We start from the raw sequence: 21932 nt of genomic DNA on the forward strand, positions 1-21932 counted from the left end.
ATCTATTTATATCTACTTCCTGTCATTTAGGCGGGAAAATAGGGAGACTTTGTTGTTGACATTGAATATGTTACTTATAGATCTATAGACCTAAGATAAATTTATAGATTTAGGAATTCTTTTTAAATGGATCACGACAAATAAAGATTTAGATTTCAGTGCAGTATTAAGTCTGTATCTATGTTTGATTATCACCAAAGAAAGAAAGGTTAATATTTAGGGAGCTACCATTTGATTTTTATGGGGGGGGGGCTAGGATGAAAAATTTTGTCCTGCATTTTTTTTTAAGTTGTAATCTCTGTCCTGCCTTTTTATTTTTCACTCTAAACGGTCCTGCCTTTTTTTTTTAAAGTTTATCCTGACTTTTTTTTACCTAAATTGTCATCCTGACTTTTTTTTTTGGCAAGTGTCTCATCCTGCCTTTTTTTTTTACCCAAAACTCCTGTCCTGCCTATTTTTTTCAAATTTCATCCTAGCCCCCACCACCACCACCACCATAAAAATCAAATGGTAGCTCCCTTACATGTACATGAAATCTATGGCAAAATGTTTTAAAATTTATGAAAAATTTCTTTTAATTAAAATTTAAGATAGAAACTGGTTCAAATTTTAACACAATTTTGTTCTTGTTAATTTTATATCTCCTTATGACAGGAATCCTTTCACATACAACAACTTTCTTTTTAGAAATTAGCAAGTTTTTTTAAATTGAACATTTTTGTTCTCTTTTGAATCTGGGAACAGTATATCTAACAATACATGTATATATGTTCCTGTTTGAATGATATTTTATTTTTATTGATCATGGCCATGGATAAAAGATTTAATTACTTTAAATTTAGATGAATATTATGTAATGAATCATGTTTTATTTATTTCTAAAAAATATTAAAAAGAATACAAACTGTTTATTGATCTTTTTAACCATAATATTCTGACATAACACAGTACCACAGTATTAAAACAAAACAAGAGACATAAACACTGCAGTAACTAGAAATATAGCGACGCCACGCGACACAACTGATTGTATGAATCATTTCATCAAGCTGTTCACACGCGTTACCCTGGTGCTATCCAAAAATCCTGGGGAGAACACTGGTCCTAATGTAAATAGTGTTGCTTCTTTTTTTTAATGAAAGCATTATTTGAAGTGGTTTCTGTTCACAATCATCTCTTAGTAGATTGAAAATCTGTCATGTTATTTTTGGTCCCCTTGTTCGTGGAATATACTCTAGATTGATTCCACTTTTATCATAAATGGTTTGGTACTTCTCTACTTGTCACTGAAAATACAAGTCTTACATTTTTGTTCTTTGTTGGCTTGGCTTCCTGTGCAATAGATCCTGTAAACTTCTCCTCACTCAACACTTCATAAGATTGGCTTCCAGAGTTTAACAATACAATATGGCTTGCTACTGGTTTACCAGTCCTACGGTCATAGGTCATTTGGAACTCTACTGGGTCTGTTATATAAGAAAAGTTATCACATCGTATATGTTTATCCTATCAAATAATAATGATGCCCCCCCCCCCCCCCATGTGATTTCAAAGATGTTTTATTATTAATGAATCAAAAGCAAACAAACAAATATTGTGTATGTACCTGTTCGAAATCAGGAGACTGTTATTCAAAGGTTGTCAGTGCATACTGTTTACAATCCTTGTTTTTTGTGTATTGTTATCATAAATCAGGCCTTATGTTTTCACATTTTGTTCATGTCAGGGCCTTTTATTAGCTCCTTGTTGAAGCCTGTACCCTGACCTATAGATGCTAACATCCTTGTTAAGTGGTTTGTGGTGGAAAGTTGTCTCATTGGCAATCATACCACATCCCTTTTAAAAGTATTTTACTTACAGTTCTTAATAAGCAGATACTTTGCAGATGGAAAACTGTACCTACATGTATAACCTTATCTTTTTCACATTTAAATGTCTGTTTTTAAAATCTGATGTCATTATTTAATCCTTAAACAAATCACTCAAAAAAAAGTTGTATAACTGCCAGCAAGCAGTGTGATTAATTCTGATCAAGTTCTGTGCATTCAAATATTATTAAGTGTCTTTATTGTGATTTTTGAAGAATGGACAAAAATATGAGATTAGTTATTGCAATTTCAGGAAAATCTTAATACAGATATGTGTATCAGACATCAGAATGCCAGTTCATATTATTGGCCTGAGAACACAGTTATTTCGTAGTGCATTTCTTTTAGACAATAAATTCAAATTAAAATAAAATGCTCCGCTGGGGCGCAGCTTGATACGACCGCAGAGGTCGAACCCTGAACAGTTGGGGCAAGTATGGACACAACATTCAAGCTTGATACAGCACTGAATTTGGAATGTAATTAAATATTTGACACAGCATAGGTTTCTGACACAGAATGAAAGTGGTCTAAGAACTTAAAATTTTTTAATTTACCTATTCAAACCATATCATTATTATTTGCTTTTATATATAAATCAGAAATAACCAATTTAAAATGGAAAATTTTAAAGAAAAAAAAAAGGAAAATAAAATCCCCCCCAAAAAAATTTTTTGAACCCCCTTATGATTCATCACCCCCAAACTCAATCCCAGCCTTCCCTTTGTGGTATGGTACCTTGCAGTACAATTTCAGAGAGATCCATACACTTGAACACAAGTTATTGTCTGGAAACTAGAAAAATGCTTGTTTTTTGGCCCCTTTTTAGCCCCAAATTCCTAAACATTTAGGGCAATTACCCCCAAACTCAAACCCAGCTTTCCCTTTGTGATATGGAACCTTGCAGTACAATTTCATAAAGATCCATACACTTACACACAAGTAATTATCCTGAAACTAGAAAAATGTTTGTTTTTTTGCCCTTTTATGGCCCCTAATTCCTAAAAATTTGAGGGAATTACCCCCAAAATCAATCCCAGCCTTCCCTTTGTGGTATGGTACCTTGCAGTACAATTTCAGAGAGATCCATACACTTGAACACAAGTTATTGTCTGGAAACTAGAATAAACTGCTTCGCTGAGCGCAGCTGTATACGCCCACAGAGGTCTAACCCTAAACAGTTGGGGCAAAAATGGACACAATATTCAAGCTTGATACAGGTCTGAATTTGGATATTAATTAAATATTTGACATACATCTATTATAGGTTTCTGAATAAATGTATTCATACACTTACACACAAGTTATTGTCATGAAACTAGAAAAATGCTTGTTTTTTGCCCCTTTTTTGCCCCTAATTCCTAAAATGTGAAGGCAATTACCCCCAAAATCAATCCCAGCATTCCCTTTGTGATATGGAACCTTGTGATACAATGTCAGAGAGATCCATACACTTACACACAAGTTATTGTCTGGAAACTAGAATAAAATGCTTCGCTGGGGCGCAGCTTGATACGACCGCAGAGGTCAAACCCTGAACAGTTGGGGCAAGTATGGACACAACATTCAAGCTTGATACAGCTCTGAATTTGGATTGTTATTAAATATTTGACACAGCATAGGTTTCTGACACTGAAAGAATGTGGTCTAAGAACTTGAATTTTTTTTAATTTACCTATTATGGTCCAATGTCCAAAATCAAAATACATGGTTAGATTCAGCATATCAAAGAACCCCATATATTAAATTTTTGTTAAAATCAAACAAAGTTTAATTTTGGACCCCGACTTGGACAAACTTGAAAACTGGGCCCATAATCAAAAATTTAAACACATGTTTAGATTCAGCATATCAAAGAACCCCAAGAATTCAATTTTTGCTAAAATCAAACTAAGTTTAATTTTGGACCCTTTGGACCTTAATGTAGACCAATTTAAAAACAGGACTTAAAATTAAAAATCTAAATACACAGTTAAATTTGGAATATCAAAGAACCCCAATAATTCAATTTTTGATGAAATCAAACAAAGTTTAATTTTGGACCCTTTTGACCTCAAAATGAACCAATTTCATAGCGGGGCCCACAAATAAAAAATCAGATTAGATTCAGCATATCAAAGAACCCCATATATTCAATTTTTGTTGAAATCAAACAATTTTAATTTTGGACCCCAATTTGGACCAACTTGAAAACTGGGCCCATAATCAAAAATCTAAACACATGTTTAGATTCAGCATATTAAAGAACCCCAAGAATTCAATTTTTGTTAAAATCAAACTAAGTTTAATTTTGGACCCTTTGGACCTCAATGAAGACCAATTTAAAAAACAGGACCCAAAATTAAAAATCTAAATACACGGTTAGATTTGGCATATCAAAGAACCCCAATAATTCAATTTTTGATGAAATCAAACAAAGTTTAATTTTGGACCCTTTTGACCTCAATATGAACCAATTTGATAGCGGGGCCCACAAATAAAAAATCTAAATACATGGTTAGATTCAGCATATCAAAGAACCTCATATATTCAATTTTTATTGAAATCAAACAATTTTAATTTTGGACCCCAATTTGGACCAACTTGAAAACTGGGCCCATAATCAAAAATCTAAATACATGTTTAGATTCAGCATATCAAAGAACCCCATATATTCAATTTTTGTTGAAATCAAACAAAGTTTAATTTTGGACCCTTTCTTGGACCAATTTGAAAACTGGGCCCATAATCAATAAAATGCTTCGCTGGGGCGCAGCTTGATACGACCGCAGAGGTCGAACCCTGAACAGTTGGGGCAAGTATGGACACAACATTCAAGCTTGATACAGCTCTGAATTTGGATTGTTATTAAATATTTGACACAGCATAGGTTTCTGACACAGAAAGAATGTGGTCTAAGAACTTGAATTTTTTTAATTTACCTATTATGGTCCAATGTCCAAAATCAAAATACATGGTTAGATTCAGCATATCAAAGAACCCCATATATTCAATTTTTGTTAAAATCAAACAAAGTTTAATTTTGGACCCCAACTTGGACAAACTTGAAAACTGGGCCCATAATCAAAAATCTAAACACATGTTTAGATTCAGCATATCAAAGAACCCCAAGAATTCAATTTTTGCTTAAATCAAACTAAGTTTAATTTTGGACCCTTTGGACCTTAATGTAGACCAATTTAAAAAACGGGACTTAAAATTAAAAATCTAAATACACGGTTAGATTTGTAATATCAAAGAACCCCAATAATTCAATTTTTGATGAAATCAAACAAAGTTTAATTTTGGACCCTTTTGACCTCAATATGAACCAATTTGATAGCGGGGCCCACAAATAAAAAATCTAAATTCATGGTTAGATTCAGCATATCAAAGAACCCCATATATTCAATTTTTGTTGAAATCAAAAAAAGTTTAATTTTGGACCCCAACTTGGACCAACTTGAAAACAGGGCCCATAATAAAAAATCTAAACATGTTTAGATTCAGCATATCAAAGAACCCCAAGAATTCAATTTTTGTTAAAATCAAACTAAGTCTAATTTTGGACCCTTTGGACCTCAATGAAGACCAATTTAAAAAACGGGACCCAAATTAAAAATCTAAAAACACGGTTAGATTTGGCATATCAAAGAACCCCAATAATTCAATTTTCGATGAAATCAAACAAAGTTTAATTTTGGACCCTTTTGACCTCAATATGAACCAATTTGATAGCGGGGCCTACAAATAAAAAATCTAAATACATGGTTAGATTCAGCATATCAAAGAACCTCATATATTCAATTTTTGTTGAAATCAAACAAAGTTTAATTTTGGACCCCAATTTGGACCAACTTGAAAACTGGGCCCATAATCAAAAATCTAAACACATGTTTAGATTCAGTATATCAAAGAACCCCATATATTCAATTTTTGTTGAAATCAAACAAAGTTTAAATACTGGACCCTATCTTGGACCAACTTGAAAACTGGGCCCATAATCAAAAATCTAAACACATGTTTAGATTCAGCAAATCAAAGAACCCCAAGAATTCAATTTTTGTTAAAATCAAACTAAGTTTAATTTTGGACCCTTTGGACCTCAATGTAGACCAATTTAAAAAACAGGACCCAAAATTAAAAACCTAAATACACGGTTAGATTTGGAATATCAAAGAACCCCAATAATTCAATTTTAGATGAAATCAAACAAAGTTTAATTTTGGACCCTTTTGACCTCAATATGAACCAATTAGATAACGGGGTCCACAAATAAAAAATCTAAATACATGGTTAGATTCAGCATATCAAAGAACCCCATATATTCAATTTTTGTTGAAATCAAACAAAGTTTAATTTTGGACCCCAATTTGGACCAACTTGAAAACTGGGCCAAAAATCAAAAATCTAAATACATGTTTAGATTCAGCATATCAAAGAACCTCATATATTCAATTTTTGCTAAAATCAAACAAAGTTTAATTTTGGACCCTTTGGACATTAATGCAATTTGAAAACTGGACCCAAAATTAAAAATCTAAATACACTGTTAGATTCGGCATAACAAATAAATAAATGTGATCAAAGATTTTACAAATCTAATGCGCCATACTGTGCAATTAAAGATTACTTCTTGAAATTTTTCAATATTTGAAATTTGAAAAAAAAAAAATATTTGAAGAATAATTCTTTTTAATTTCTGAAATCTGAAATGAGAAAAAATTGGCCCCCCACAATTTCTTCTTATCCCCCCCCCCCCCCTTTTTCCCCCCCAAAAATTCTTTCCCTCAAGATATGGTCATAATCTCAATTCAAATTTCCAATGGAGTTGGCAACCATAATTACCCATTTAAATTTACCATAGTGCTAACTTAATCTATTTTATAATAGAATTAATAAAAATATAGTGTCAAATCTTTCATATGGATTTTTTTGTAAAAAAAAAGATGAAAACATTTGCAGATATTTTTACTGGTCTTCCTTTATAAATATGCATTTCTTTAAACATAATTTAAAAGCAGTGTAAGGGAAGTAACCAAAACGTTGTATTTGGATTACCTCCCTTACACTGTTTTAGATTATCTTTATTGTTCATTAACCATTACTTTATACATAATTTAAAAGCAGTGTAAGGGAGATAATTTCAATGATGTATTTGATTTATCTCCCTTACACTGCTTTAAATTATGTTTTGAACTAAAGTATTTGTCCATTAACCAGGACAACCTTGTTTTTCCCCCTTTTTTGCCCCTAATTCCTAAACGGTTTGAGCCATAACCCCCCAAAGCAAATCCTAACCATCCCTTTGTGGTATGGAAACTTGTAGTATAATTTCAGAGAGATCCATACACCCTTCCACAGTTATTGTCTGGAAACTAGAAAATGCTCATTTTTGGCCCCTTTTTGGCCCCTAATTCCTTAACTGTTGGTACCATAACCCCCAAAATCAATCCCAACCTTCCTTTTGTGGTATTTAACCTTATGGTCAAATTTCAAAAAGATCCATTCACTTAAACTAAAGTTAGAGTGCGAAAACCAATATGTATTCGGACGACGACGCCGGACGACGACGACGCCGGACGACGACGACGACGACGACGACGACGACGACGCCAACGTCATACCAATATACGACCACAAAATTTTTTTGCGGTCGTATAAAAATCTAAACACATGTTTAGATTCAGCATATCAAAGAACCCTAAGAATTCAATTTTTGTTAAAATCAAACTAAGTTTAACTTTGGACCCTTTGGGCCTTAATGTAGACCAATTTAAAAAACAGGACCCAAAATTAAAAATCTAAATACACGGTTAGATTTGGCATATCAAAGAACCCCAATAATTCAATTTTTGATGAAATCAAACAAAGTTTAATTTTGGACCCTTTTGACCTCAATATGAACCAATTGATAACGGGGTCCACAAATAAAAAATCTAAATACATGGTTAGATTCAGCATATCAAAGAACCCCATTTATTCAATTTTTGTTGAAATCAAACAAAGTTTAATTTTGGACCCCAATTTTGACCAACTTGAAATCTGGGCCAAAAATCAAAAATCTAAATACATGTTTAGATTCAGCATATCAAAGAACCTCATATATTCAATTTTTGCTAAAATCAAACAAAGTTTAATTTTGGACCCTTTGGACCTTAATGTAGACCAATTTGAAAACTGGACCCAAAATTAAAAATCTAAATACAGTGTTAGATTCGGCATAACAAATAAATAAATGTGATCAAAGATTTTACAAATCTAATGCGCCATACTGTGCAATTAAAGATTACTTCTTGAAATTTTTCAATATTTGAAATTTGAAAAAAAAAATAATATTTGAAGAATAATTCTTTTTAATTTCTGAAATCTGAAATGAGAAAAATTGACCCCCCACAATTTCTTTTTATCCCCCACCCCCCTTTTTTCCCCAAAAAAATTCTTTCCCTCAAGATATGGTCATAATCTCAATTCAAATTTCCAATGGAGTTGGCAACCATAATTACCCATTTAAATTTACCATAGTGCTAACTTAATCTATTTTATAATAGAATTAAAAATATAGTGTCAAATCTTTCTTATGGATTTTTTTGTAAAAAAAAAAGATGCAACATTTGCAGATATTTTTACTGGTCTTCCTTTATAAATATGCATTTCTTTAAACATAATTTAAAAGCAGTGTAAGGGAAGTAACCAAAACGTTGTATTTGGATTACCTCCCTTACACTGTTTTAAATTATCTTTATTGTTCATTAACCATTACTTTATACATAATTTAAAAGCAGTGTAAGGGAGATAATTTCAATGATGTATTTGATTTATCTCCCTTACACTGCTTTAAATTATGTTTTGTACTAAAGTATTTGTCCATTAACCAGGACAACCTTGTTTTTCCCCCCTTTTTTGCCCCTAATTCCTAAACGGTTTGAGCCATAACCCCCCAAAGCAAATCCTAACCATCCCTTTGTGGTATGGAAACTTGTAGTATAATTTCAGAGAGATCCATACACCATTCCACAGTTATTGTCTGGAAACTAAATAAATGTGGATAGTGTCCACATGTGGACACAGATGATGCCCCCGCTTGCATATCATATAGTTATAAAGGGACATAACTGAAGAACGGTAAAAGTGACGCTACCCAAATTTGAACTTGATCTGAGTTTTGTGGTAATAAGCATTGTGTGTAAGTCTCATAACATTTGGTTGAGGCTAACTTAAATAGAGAACAGAAACTAAAAATTCAGCAATTTTTCTATTTGTAAACATGCATAACTCTAGAACGGTTGTGTATAAGTTTTATAACATTTAGTTGAGACAAACTAAAAAATTCAGCAATTTTTATGTTTATAAAGGGACATAACTCAAGAATGGTAAAAGTGTTGCCACTTAATTTCGTACTTAATCTGTATTATGTAGTAATAAGCATTGTGTATAAGTTTCATAACATTTGGTTGAGGCAAACTCAAGTTAGAGAACGGAAACAAAAAAATTGTACTTGATCTTTACTGAGTTTTGTGGTAATGAATATTGTGTATAGGTTTCATAATGTTTGGCTGGGGATAACTTCAGTTACAGAATGGAAACTAAATATTTTGCAATCTTTCGATTTATAAAGGGGCATAACTCAATAATGGTTAAAGTGACACTACCCAAATTCAACTTGATCTGTGTTTTATCAGTGGAAGTCAAAATTAAACATTGCATTGTATAAAGCATTGTTTGTAGTTGATTCAACTATAATCAATGTCAAAGGAAGATAACTCCAATTTTAAAATATATTATAATTATCACTGAACTAGTATATATATTTGTTTAGGGGCCAGCTGAAGGACGTCTAAGGGTGCGGGAATTCTCGCTGCATTGAAGACCTGTTGGTGACCTTCTGCTGTTGTCTGTTCTATGGTCGGGTTGTTGTCTCTTTGACACATTCCCCATTTCCATTCGCAATTTTATAAACTTGATATTTAGAAGAAAATAAATATTTTGCAATTTTTCTATTTATAAAGAGACATAACTCTAGAACAGTTAAAGTGATGCCACCAAAATTCAAACTTGATCTGTGTTTTGTGGTAATAAGCATTGTGTATCAGTTTCATAACATTTGGTTGAGGCAATCTTAAGTTAGAGAACGGAAACTAAAAATTTTGCAATTTTTCCTTTTATAAAGGGGCATAACTCTAGATTGGTTAAAATGACGCCTCCAAAATTCAAACTTGATCTGTGTTTTGTGGTAATGAGCATTGTGTATAAGTTTCATAACATTTGGTTGAGGCAAACTTAAGTTAGAGAACGGAAACTAAAAATTTTGCAATATTTCCTTTTATAAAGGGGCATAACTCTAGATCGGTTATAGTGACGCCACCAAAATTCAAACCTGATCTATGTTTTGTGGTAATAAGCATTGTGTATAAGTTTCATAACATTTGGTTGAGGCAAACTCAAGTTAGAGAACGGAAACCAATTTCGGGACGTACGGACGGACGTACGTACGTACGTACGTACATACGTACGTACAGACGGACAAGGGTAAAACTTAATGCCCCCTCCGCTACGGCGGGGGCATAAAAATGCTTATTTTTGGCCCCTTTTTTGCCCCTAATTCCTTAACTGTTGGTACCATAACCCCCAAAATCAATCCCAACCTTCCTTTTGTGGTATTTAATCTTATGGTCAAATTTCAAAAAGATCCATTCACTTAAACTAAAGTTAGAGTGCGAAAACCAATGTGTCTTCGGACGACGACGCCGGACGACGACGACGACGCCGGACGACGACGCCGGACGACGTCATACCAATATACGACCACAAAATTTTTTTGCGGTCGTATAAAAATGCTTGTTTTTTACCCCTTTTTGGCCCCTCATTCCTAAAATTTGGAGGCAATTACCCCAAAAATCAATCCCAGCATTCCCTTTGTGATATGGAAACCTTGTGGTACAATGTCAAAGAGATCCATACACTTACACACAAATTATGTCTGGAAGTTACAAAAATGCTTATTTTTGGCCCCTTTTTCCTTAACTGTTGGTACCATAACCCCCAAAATCAACCCCCACCTTCCTTTTGTGGTATTAAACCTTATGGTACAATTTCATAGAGATCCATTCACTTGAACTAAAGTTAGAGTGCGAAAACTAATGTGTCTTCGGACGACGACGACGCCAACATCATACCAATATACGACCACAAAAATTTTTTGCGGTCGTATAAAAATTCGTAAGGGTTCCACGGAACCCAGTGTCTCGCCTACTTTTGCTGTTTATCGCAGGCTCAACAAAAATGTAATAAAAATATTCCTCTCGATACAATTTTTTTATTGTAAGCAGCTTCTTTCCAAGTCTGGTAAAAATCCAGGATAGTTTATGAATCTAATAAATATTTTTAAAAATTTAACTGCAGAGTGCAGACTGTATGTTATGTTAACTGGAAGAAAAACTAAGTCCATTTATAAGTAAAATATGGATAAACAAGTACAAAATTTTAATAAAAATTTCCTTCTAGATACTAGCTTTTAATCATAAACAAGCACCTGGCCATGTTTAGTACAAATCCAGGATAGTTTAAGAAAGTTATTAAAATTTTGAAAACTTTAACCACAGTGTGAATTTTATGTTTCCTGGCAGAAAAACTAAGTCCATTTATAAGTAAAATACGGAAAAACAGGATTTTTTTTTTTAAATTTACTTCTGGATACTATCTTATGATCAAAAACAAGCATCTGGCCAAGTTTGGTAGAAATCCAGGCTGGTTTGAGAAAGTTATTAAAATTTTAAAAACTTTAACCACAGAGTGAATGTAATGTTTCCTGGCAGAAAAACTAAGTCCATTTATAAGTAAAATACGGAAAAACAGGATTTTTTTTTTTTACAAAATTAACTTCTGGATACTATCTTATGATCATAAACAAGCATCTGGACAAGTTTGGTAGAAATCCAGGATAGTTTGAGAAAGTTATTAAAATTTTAAAAACTTAAACCACAGAGTGAATGTAATGTTTCCTGGCAGAAAAACTAAGTCCATTTATAAGTAAAATACGGAAAAACAGGAATTTTTTTTTTACAAAATTGACTTCTGGATACTATCTTATGATCATAAACAAGCTTCTGTCCAAGTTTGGTAGAAATCCAGGATAGTTTAAGAAAGTCATTAAAATTTCAAAAACTTTAACCACAGAGTGAATATTTGTGGACGCTGCCGACGACGCCGACGGAATGTAGGATCGCTATGTCTCGCTTTTTCAACAAAAGTCGAAGGCTTGACAAAAATCGCACTTGCTCTATCTCAAAAAGATTTTTACAGTGTAGTGTACTACTTTTGGGACACAAAGTATCAAAATTACAGACAAGTCTATCAGCTCTAACTCAAAATATAAACAATGCTGTGTTTAGGGGGTCTAAAGTTCAGTTTGACAGCTTCAGACATACTAATTTTTGACCTTTTTTAACTGGACCAAATCACTACTTAACAAAAAGATTCAGCACCCAAATTTTTTTAACATGTAATTTCATCCCTTTACTTAATATTTCATACATAAAATATAAAGAAATAAATTTGGAAAGTGTATGAAAAAATTTTGCAAGTTATACACTGTACACACTTGGGACTATATTTATAGACAACGAAAATCAAAGGACGATAACTGTGTCCTCGGACCTATTGCCATACTAACCCATTCACATTAATAAAAACACTCCCAATAATTTCTGAAGAAACAGTACTTAAAAAAAGTTGTATAATAACTGCCAGCAAGCAGTGTGATGAATTCTAATCAAGTATAAAAAAGTGCTAACCTCCAATTTTAACCAAGTTTATATCATCTCCATATTCACTAAAATGAAAGAAGAGTCGTGAATCCCTTTCACAACACTGAATAAATCCATAGGAATGCTGAAATTGAAACAAAAGATGAGAGTTTAAAAGCTGAAAATTTCTTCTATAATTTTATACATGTTAAATCATAATATGAATAAAAGCATTTGAAATTCTATTCAAATTTCAATTCACAAATATAAAACTATACTGACAAATTGCTTCGCCTTCAAATATTTTTTTTCTGTTTACATGCAAATACAAAGAAAACATATTGGAGTTTGTGATTATTTCCTCTTTCTTGTTGCCTTAATGTGAGCCTCACATAGTTTCGAAAATTGTTTTCTTGGAATGAAAATTATATATTTTTTAAATGATATATCCTTATTGAAATTCAATAGTCGTGTATGACTATGAACAAAATCCTTTAGTTTATCATAATTCATCCTTTTCACCATAAAGTCATCAATCCACTAATGTCAAATTTAAATATTTACCAAAAGCTTCTCAATAAATCCTGTTTCTCTCCCTACTCCATTGTTGTTGATATGTGAACTGATCACTGGTGCTGCGGCTCTTTGAAATGACACTATTGCAGGATCTTGTGTGGACGGCTGGAAATTCTAATTAAACAAAAATTCAATTTAAGTTACTTCTTGTACAGGCAATACATCGGCCTTAAACATGCTTGAAGTATGTTGTGTTTTTTAAGTGTTTGTTGATGTCTAATATAATAAAATGCTCCGCTGGGACGCAGCTTGATACGACCGCAGAGGTTGAACCCTGAACAGTTGGGGCAAGTATGGACACAACATTCAAGCTTGATATAGCACAGAATTTGGATTGTAATTAAATATTTGACACAGCATAGGTTTCTGACACAGAATGAAAGTGGTCTAAGAACTTAAAAAATTTTAATTTACCTATTCAAACCATATCATTATTATTTGCTTTTATATATAAATCAGAAACAAGAGTGCACACGCTGAAATGTCTCGCCTTCTTTACTAATCATTGATATTATGTTGATAGTCCTAAATATAAAGCTTTATTACAACTGTCACATAAACTTAACATTAACCAAGTAAACTAAACATTGACCAATGAACCATGAAAATGAGGACAAGGTCAGATGAACCATGCTAGGCAGGCATGTACAGCTAACAATTCTTCCATACAACAAATAGAGTTGACCTATTGCTTATAGTTTAAGAATAAAATGCTCCGCAGGGCGCAGCTTGATACGACCGCAGAGGTCGAACCCTGAACAGTTGGGGGAAGTATGGACACAACATTCAAGCTTGATACAGCTTTGGATTTGGATTGTGATTAAATATTTGACACAGCATAGGTTTCTAACACAGATTGAATGTGGTCTAAGAACTTAAAAATTTTAAATTGGACATTCACCTATTATGGTCCAATATCCAAAATCTAAATACATGGTTAGATTCAGCATATCAAAGAACCCCAAGAATTCAATTTTTGATGAAATCAAACAAAGTTTAATTTCGGACCCTTTTGACCTCAATGTGGACAAAGTTGATAACGGGGCCCAAAAATCAAAAAACATGGTTAGATTCAGCATATCAAAGAACCCCATATATTCAATTTTTGTTGAAATCAAACAAAGTTTAATTTTGGACCCCGATTTGGACCAACTTGAAAACTGGGCCCATAATCAAAAATCTAAATACATGTTTAGATTCAGCATATCAAAGAACCCTAAGAATTCAATTTTTGTTAAAATCAAACTAAGTTTAATTTTGAACCCTTTGGACCTTAATGTAGACCAATTTGAAAATGGAACCAAAATTTAAGAATCTAAATACACAGTTAGATTCGGCATATCAAAGAACCCCAATAATTCAATTTTTGATGAAATCAAACAAAGTTTAATTTTGGACCCTTTGGACCTCAATGTGGACCAATTTAAAAACGGGGCCCAAAAATCCAAAAACTAAATACACGGTTATATTCAGCATATTAAAGAACCCCATGAAATCAAGAATAAAACCCCATTGAAATTGGTCAAGAAATAAGCAATTTATAGGAAGTATCTTCTTTTGCACAATCCTGTGCTATTAAATATTTCTTGCTATTGCGCAATACTGTACAATTGACAATTTCTTGCTATTGCGCAATATTGTGCTATTGGATATTTCTTGCTATTGCGCAATACTGTGCAATTGAAGATTTCTTGCTATTGCGCAATACTGTGCAATTGAAGATTTCTTGCTATTGTGCAATACTGTGCAATTGAAAATTTCTTGCTATTGCACAATACTTATTATATAATAATTTACACATCCTGTTTGGTGTGTATCTCCTACCATATCATTATTATTTGAATTTAAATATAAATCAGAAATAACCAACTTAAAATGGAAAATTTTAAAAGAAACAAAAAAGGAAAAAAAAAAAAAAAGGAAAAAAAAATAAATCCCCCCCCCCAAAATTTTTTGAACCCCCATTATGATTCATCACCCCCAAACTCAATCCCAGCCTTCCCTTTGTGGTATGGTACCTTGCAGCACAATTTCAGAGAGATCCATACACTTGAACACAAGTTATTGTCTGGAAACTAGAAAAAAATGTGTTTTTTGGCCCCTTTTTGGCCCCAAATTCCTAAACGTTTAGGGCAGTTACCCCCAAACCCAAACCCAGCTTTCCCTTTGTGATATGGAACCTTGTAGTACAATTTCAGAAAGATCCATACACTTACACACAAGTTATTGTCATGAAACTAGAAAAATGCTTGTTTTTTGCCCCTTTTTTGGCCCCTAATTCCTAAAATTTGGAGGCAATTACCCCAAAAATCAATCCCAGCATTCCTTTGGTGATATGGAACCTTGTGGTACAATGTCAGAGAGATCCATACACTAACACACAAGTTATGTCTGGAAGTTACAAAAATGCTTATTTTTGGCCCCTTTTTGGCCCCTAATTCCTTTACTGTTATTACCATAACCCCCAAAATCAATCCCAACCTTCCTTTTGTGGTATTGAACCTTGTGGTAAAATTTCATAAAGATCCATTCACTTAAACTAAAGTTAGAGTGCGAAAACCAATGTGTCTTCGGACGACGTCGACGACGACCGACGACGACGCCAACGTCATACCAATATACAACCACAAAAATTTTTTTGCGGTCGTATAAAAACAGACCAAAACACAAAAACTTAACACTGAGCAATGAACCTTGAAAATGAGGTCAAGGTCAAATAAAACCTGCGTGACTGCCAAATAGATCATAAAATATTTCCATACACCAAATATAGTTGAACTATTGCATATAGTATAAGAAAAACAGACCAAAACACAAAAACTTAACTATAACCACTGAACCATGAAAATGAGGTCAAGGTCAGATGACACCTGCCAGTTGGACATGTACACCTTACAGTCCTTCCATACACCAAATATACTAGACCTATTGCTTATAGTATCTGAGATATGGACTTGACCACCAAAACTTAACCTTGTTCATTGATCCATGAAATGAGGTCGAGGTCAAGTGAAAACTGTCTGACGGGCATCAGGACCTTGCAAGGTACGCACATACCAAATATAGTTGAACTATTGCACATAGTATTAGAAAAAAAGACCAAAACTCAAAAACTTAACTTTGATCACTGAACCATGAAAATGAGGTCAAGGTCAGATGACACCTGCCCCCTAGACATGTACACCTTACAATCATTCCATACACCAAATGTAGTAGACCTATGGCATACAGTATAAGAAATACAGACCAAAACACAAAAACTTAACTATAACCACTGAACCATGAAAATGAGGTCAAGGTCAGATGACACCTGCCAGTTGGACATGTACACCTTACAGTCCTTCCATACACGGAATATACTAGACCTATTGCTTATAGTATCTGAGATATGGACTTGACCACCAAAACTTAACCTTGTTCATTGATCCATGAAATGAGGTCGAGGTCAAGTGAAAACTGTCTGACGGGCATGAGGACCTTGCAAGGTACGCACATACCAAATATAGTTGAACTATTGCACATAGTATTAGAAAAAAAGACCAAAACTCAAAAACTTAACTTTGACCACTGAACCATGAAAATGAGGTCAAGGTCAAATGACACCTGCCCGCTAGACATGCACACCTTACAATCATTCCATACACCAAATATAGTAGACCTATGGCATACAGTATAAGAAAAACAGACCAAAACACAAAAACTTAACTATAACCACTGAACCATGAAAATGAGGTCAAGGTCAGATGACACCTGCCAGTTGGACATGTACACCTTACAGTCCTTCCATACACCGAATATACTAGACCTATTGCTTATAGTATCTGAGATATGGACTTGACCACCAAAACTTAACCTTGTTCACTGATCCATGAAATGAGGTCGAGGTCAAGTGAAAACTATCTGACGGGCATGAGGACCTTGCAAGGTACGCACATACCAAATATAGTTATCTTATTACTTATAATAAGAGAGAATCTAACATTACAAAAAATCTGAACTTTTTTTTCAAGTAGTCACTGAACCATGAAAATGAGGTCAAGGACAATGGACATGTGACTGACGGAAACTTCGTAACATGAGGCATCCATATACAAAGTATGAAGCATCCAGACCTTCCACCTTCTAAAATATAAAGCTTTTAAGAAGTTAGCTAACGCCGCCGCCGCCGGATCACTATCCCTATGTCGAGCTTTCTGGGACAAAAGTCGCAGGCTCGACAATAACCAATTTAAAATGGAAAATTTTTAAGAAAAAAAACCCTACCCCAAATTTTTTGAACCCCCTTATGATTCATCACCCCAAACTCAATCCCAGCCTTCCCTTTTTGGTATGGTACCTTGCAGAACAATTTCAGAGAGATCCATACACTTGAACACACAAGTTATTGTCTGGAAACTTAAAAAATACTTGTTATTTGGCCCCAAATTCCTAAACATTTAGGGCAATTACCCCCAAACTCAAACCCAGCTTTCCCTTTGTGATATGGTACCTTGCAGTACAATTTCATTAAGATCTATACACTTACACACAAGTTATTGTCCTGAAACTAGAAAAATGCTTGTTTTTTTGCCCTTTTATGGCCCCTAATTCCTAAAATTTTAAGGGAATTACCCCCAAAATCAATCCCAGCCTTCCCTTTGTGGTATGGTACCTTGCAGTACAATTTCAGAGAGATCCATACACTTGAACACAAGTTATTGTCTGGAAACTAGAAAAATGCTTATTTTTGGCCCCTTTTTGGCCCCTTATTCCTAAACGTTTTGGGCAATTACTCCCAAACTCAATTCCAGCTTTCCCTTTGTGATATGGAACCTTGTAGTACAATTTCATAAAGATCCATACACTTACACACAAGTTATTGTCATGAAACTAGAAAAATGCTTGTTTTTTGCCCCTTTTTGGCCCCTAATTCCTAAAATTTGGAGGCAATTACCCCCAAAATCAATCCCAGCATTCCTTATGAGATATGGAACCTTGTGATACAATGTCAGAGAGATCCATACACTTACCTACAAGTTATTGTCATGAAACTAGAAAAATGCTTGTTTTTTGCCTCTTTTGGCCCCTTATTCCTAAACGTTTTGGGCAATTACTCCCAAACTCAATTCCAGCTTTCCCTTTGTGATATGGAACCTTGTGGTACAATGTCAGAGAGATCCATACACTTACACACAAGTTATGTCTGGAAGTTACAAAAATGCTTATTTTTGGCCCCTAGTTCCTTAACTGTGGGTACCATAACCCCCAAAATCAATCCCCACCTTCCTTTTGTGGTATTGAACCTTATGGTAAAATTTCATAGAGATCCCTTTACTTAAACTAAAGTTAGAGTGGGAAAACCAATGTGTCTTCGGCCGTATAAAAATAAGGAGATGTGGTATTATTGCCAATGAGACAACAATCCACAAAAGTTCAAATGAAGCGGATGTGAGCAATTAAAAGCAACCCTTCAGCCTTCAACAATGAGAAAAACCCATACCGTATCGTCGGCTGTAAAAGGCCCTGACATAAAAAATATGAGACAATGCAATTGAGAAAACTAATGGCCTAATTTATAACAAAACAATTTTCGAAAAACAAATATGACAGATATCAACCACTGACAACCACTGAACTACAGGCTCCTGACTTGGGACAGACACTGTCACACATAAAGAAAGTGGTGGGGTAAAACATGTTTGTGAGTGCTCGATCAGCCCTCCCCCTAACCTTGGACAATGGTGTTACAGCACAACATAAGAACAAACTATCAAAATCAGTTGAAAAGGGCTTAACTCATCAGATCGATACAAAGCAGAAAAACATCAAACAATAAAATGCTCCGCTGGACGCAGCTTGATACGACTGCAGAGGTCGAACCCTGAACAGTTGGGGCAAGTATGGACACAACATTCAAGCTTGATACAGCACTGAATTTGGATTGTGATTAAATATTTGACACAGCATAGGTTTCTGACAAAGAATGAATGTGGTCTAAGAACTTAAATTTTTTTAATTTACCTATTCAAACCATATCATTATTATTTGCTTTTATATATAAATCAGAAATAACCAATTTAAAATGGAAAATTTTAAAGAAAAAAAAAGGAAAAAAAAAATACCCCCCCCAAAATTTTTTGAACCCCCTTATGATTCATCACCCCCAAACTCAATCACAGCCTTCCCTTTTTGGTATGGTACCTTGCAGTACAATTTCAGAGAGATCCATACACTTGAACACAAGTTATTGTCTGGAAACTTAAAAAATACTTGTTTTTTGGCCCCTTTTTGGCCCCAAATTCCTAAACATTTAAGGCAATTACCCCCAAACTCAATTCCAGCTTTCCCTTTGTGATATGGAACCTTGTAGTACAATTTCATAAAGATCTATACACTTACACACAAGTTATTGTCCTGAAACTAGAAAAATGCTTGTTTTTTCCCTTTTTTGGCCCCTAATTCCTTAAAATTTTTGAGGCAATTACCCCCAAAATCAATCCCAGCCTTCCCTTTGTGGTATGGTACCTTGCAGCACAATTTCAGAAAGATACACTTGAACACAAGTTATTGTCTGGAAACCAGAAAAATGCTTATTTTTGGCCCCTAATTCCTAAACATTTAAGACAATAACCCCCAACTCAATTCCAGCTTTCCCTTTGTGATACGGAACCTTGTAGTACAATTTCAGAAAGATCCATACACTTACACACAAATTATTGTCATGAAACTAGAAAAATGCTTGTTTTTTGCCCCTTTTTTGGCCCCTAATTCCTTAAATTTGGAGGCAATTACCCCAAAAATCAATCCCAGCATTCCCTTTGTGATATGGAACCTTGTGGTACAATGTCAGAGAGATCCATACACTAACACACAAGTTATGTCTGGAAGTTACAAAAATGCTTATTTTTGGCCCCTAATTCCTTCACTGTTGGTACATGTACCATAACCCTCAAAATCAATCCCAACCTTCCTTTTGTGGTATTCAACCTTATGGTAAAATTTCATAGAGATCCATTCACTTAAACTAAAGTTAAAGTGCGAAAAACCAAGGTGTCTTTGGACGACGACGACATAATTGGTCGTATAATAAAAACAGACCAGACATGGCGCAGTTATTTTGTAGTGCAGTTAATGAACAATAAATGCAAATTAAAAAAATCCAACCTACATGTACATGTTTACTCGGTAAGATTTTTACACTGGAGTGGTACTTATGTGACAAATAATATCAAAAGTCTACCAGCTCAGACTCAAAATATGGACAATTACATGTTAATTCAAATTAAATTCAAATTCAGTTTTGATAGTTTCAGACACACATTTTTAACCTTTTTAAACTAGACCAAATCATTACTTTACCTTAAAACTAACATGACTAAAGACCCAAATCTTTTGTACATGTAATTTCACCCACCCATCTACTACTTCTCTACTTTGCTTTACATGACTTACTATTTTATGCATTATATATGAAGAAATAAATTAGGAATTTGTATTTTAAAAAATTGCAAGTAACACTTTCCATACTTAGGACTTTATTTGAAGACAATGAAAAATCGAAAGGATGATAACTGTATTCTGGGACCAGAATGAATCAATTATCATCAATTTATACATGCCTTCCACTGAGGACTGTTCAACTTCTTTACAGCTGACATGGTTGTTTAGTTTCCTTGGGAGTTTCCTAGTCCTCAGAAGTGCAGTCTGTGCAGTTTAGTTCTTTTTGGGCTCTTGTTGTTTATTTCTTCCTTAGATTGTTTTGGTTTTTTTTCTCAGTTTCTGATGCTGGGTGGTACTACATCTATTGGCTGAAATATGAAAAAAGAAAGACTGAATTTTTTTTCCTGTTTGGTTTTCATTTCATTTTTTACAAAATGTATACAAAATGTGCTTTACAGAAAATGGAATTACCATTAACATGATTAATGATTTATATTGACAGAACTGGCAGATTTGATACTGCAGTTCCTCAATCCAAATCTTAACCAGCGTATATCCTTTAAAAGCACAGAGAGAAATATATGTTGAGCGTAACGTACTTAGTAATGAGTTAATCTGCACATTTGAGACAATTTGTGCCAACAGGCCTCAAGATTGAAGATTGAGGAAGATCTGGCATTTTAACCTGAGGCATAATAATACGCATAATTAATTGTATAAGACAGGTCATTACATAGAATAATGTAAAGTATACATTAGACATTTATTACTATTAGTTCATTCTATTGATTTATTTAATTTGAAAGTGAGCCAAATAAAAGACCAATCCCCCAATTCATAAGGATTTGATTCAATACACTTTTCAATATTTCAAATGAAATGAAATATATCTTTTTCGTCTAATAATAACAATTTATTCCGTAACTTTTAACGAGGGTATAAATTTGAAAACCCAGTGCATGAATTTATTGCACTAAGTACGTATTGCGCAAATCCATCAGCTGACGTTGAAGGTTTGAAAATACGGGATTGTGAACTACAAAGGATAACCAAAATACTAAAATAATAAACGTTAAATGTTTCCCTATTAATTCGTTTTTCTTATTAAAGAAACTTTCATCATATTTCACAGTGATTAGTGAAATTTTACCCCAGATTTTGCACAGCACTGCAGCATAGCCGCCATCAAACTCTCGAACTCATTAATTTTTAACAATTTTTTAACTGAAAGGTTATTTGTTCAGTTACATAGAAATGTTTACAAAATATTTTATATGACAGATTTTGTGTTGAAAAAAATTCAATAAACAAAAAATGCAAAACATAAACAAAATTTTTATTTTGT

At 33.7% G+C, this 21932-nt stretch overlaps 1 protein-coding gene across 1 annotated transcript in view; it reads right to left on the minus strand.

Annotated features, from left to right (window-relative positions):
- Positions 1-21806, minus strand: part of LOC127724481 (cold shock domain-containing protein E1-like) — a 51936-nt gene extending 30130 nt beyond the window's left edge. The window contains exons 1-5 of the mRNA XM_052231462.1: positions 21738-21806; positions 20767-20955; positions 13157-13282; positions 12641-12737; positions 1306-1466 (exon numbers count right to left, since the gene is read on the minus strand). Of these exons, the coding sequence (XP_052087422.1) occupies positions 1306-1466; positions 12641-12737; positions 13157-13282; positions 20767-20805 (423 nt within the window). The 5' untranslated portion in view covers positions 20806-20955; positions 21738-21806. The remainder of the gene's footprint in view (positions 1-1305; positions 1467-12640; positions 12738-13156; positions 13283-20766; positions 20956-21737) is intronic.
- Between the last annotated feature and the right edge of the window lie 126 nt (positions 21807-21932).

The sequence above is a fragment of the Mytilus californianus genome, unplaced genomic scaffold (assembly GCF_021869535.1).
Source record: "Mytilus californianus isolate M0D057914Y unplaced genomic scaffold, xbMytCali1.0.p SCAF_14, whole genome shotgun sequence".
NCBI lineage: Eukaryota > Metazoa > Mollusca > Bivalvia > Mytilida > Mytilidae > Mytilus > Mytilus californianus.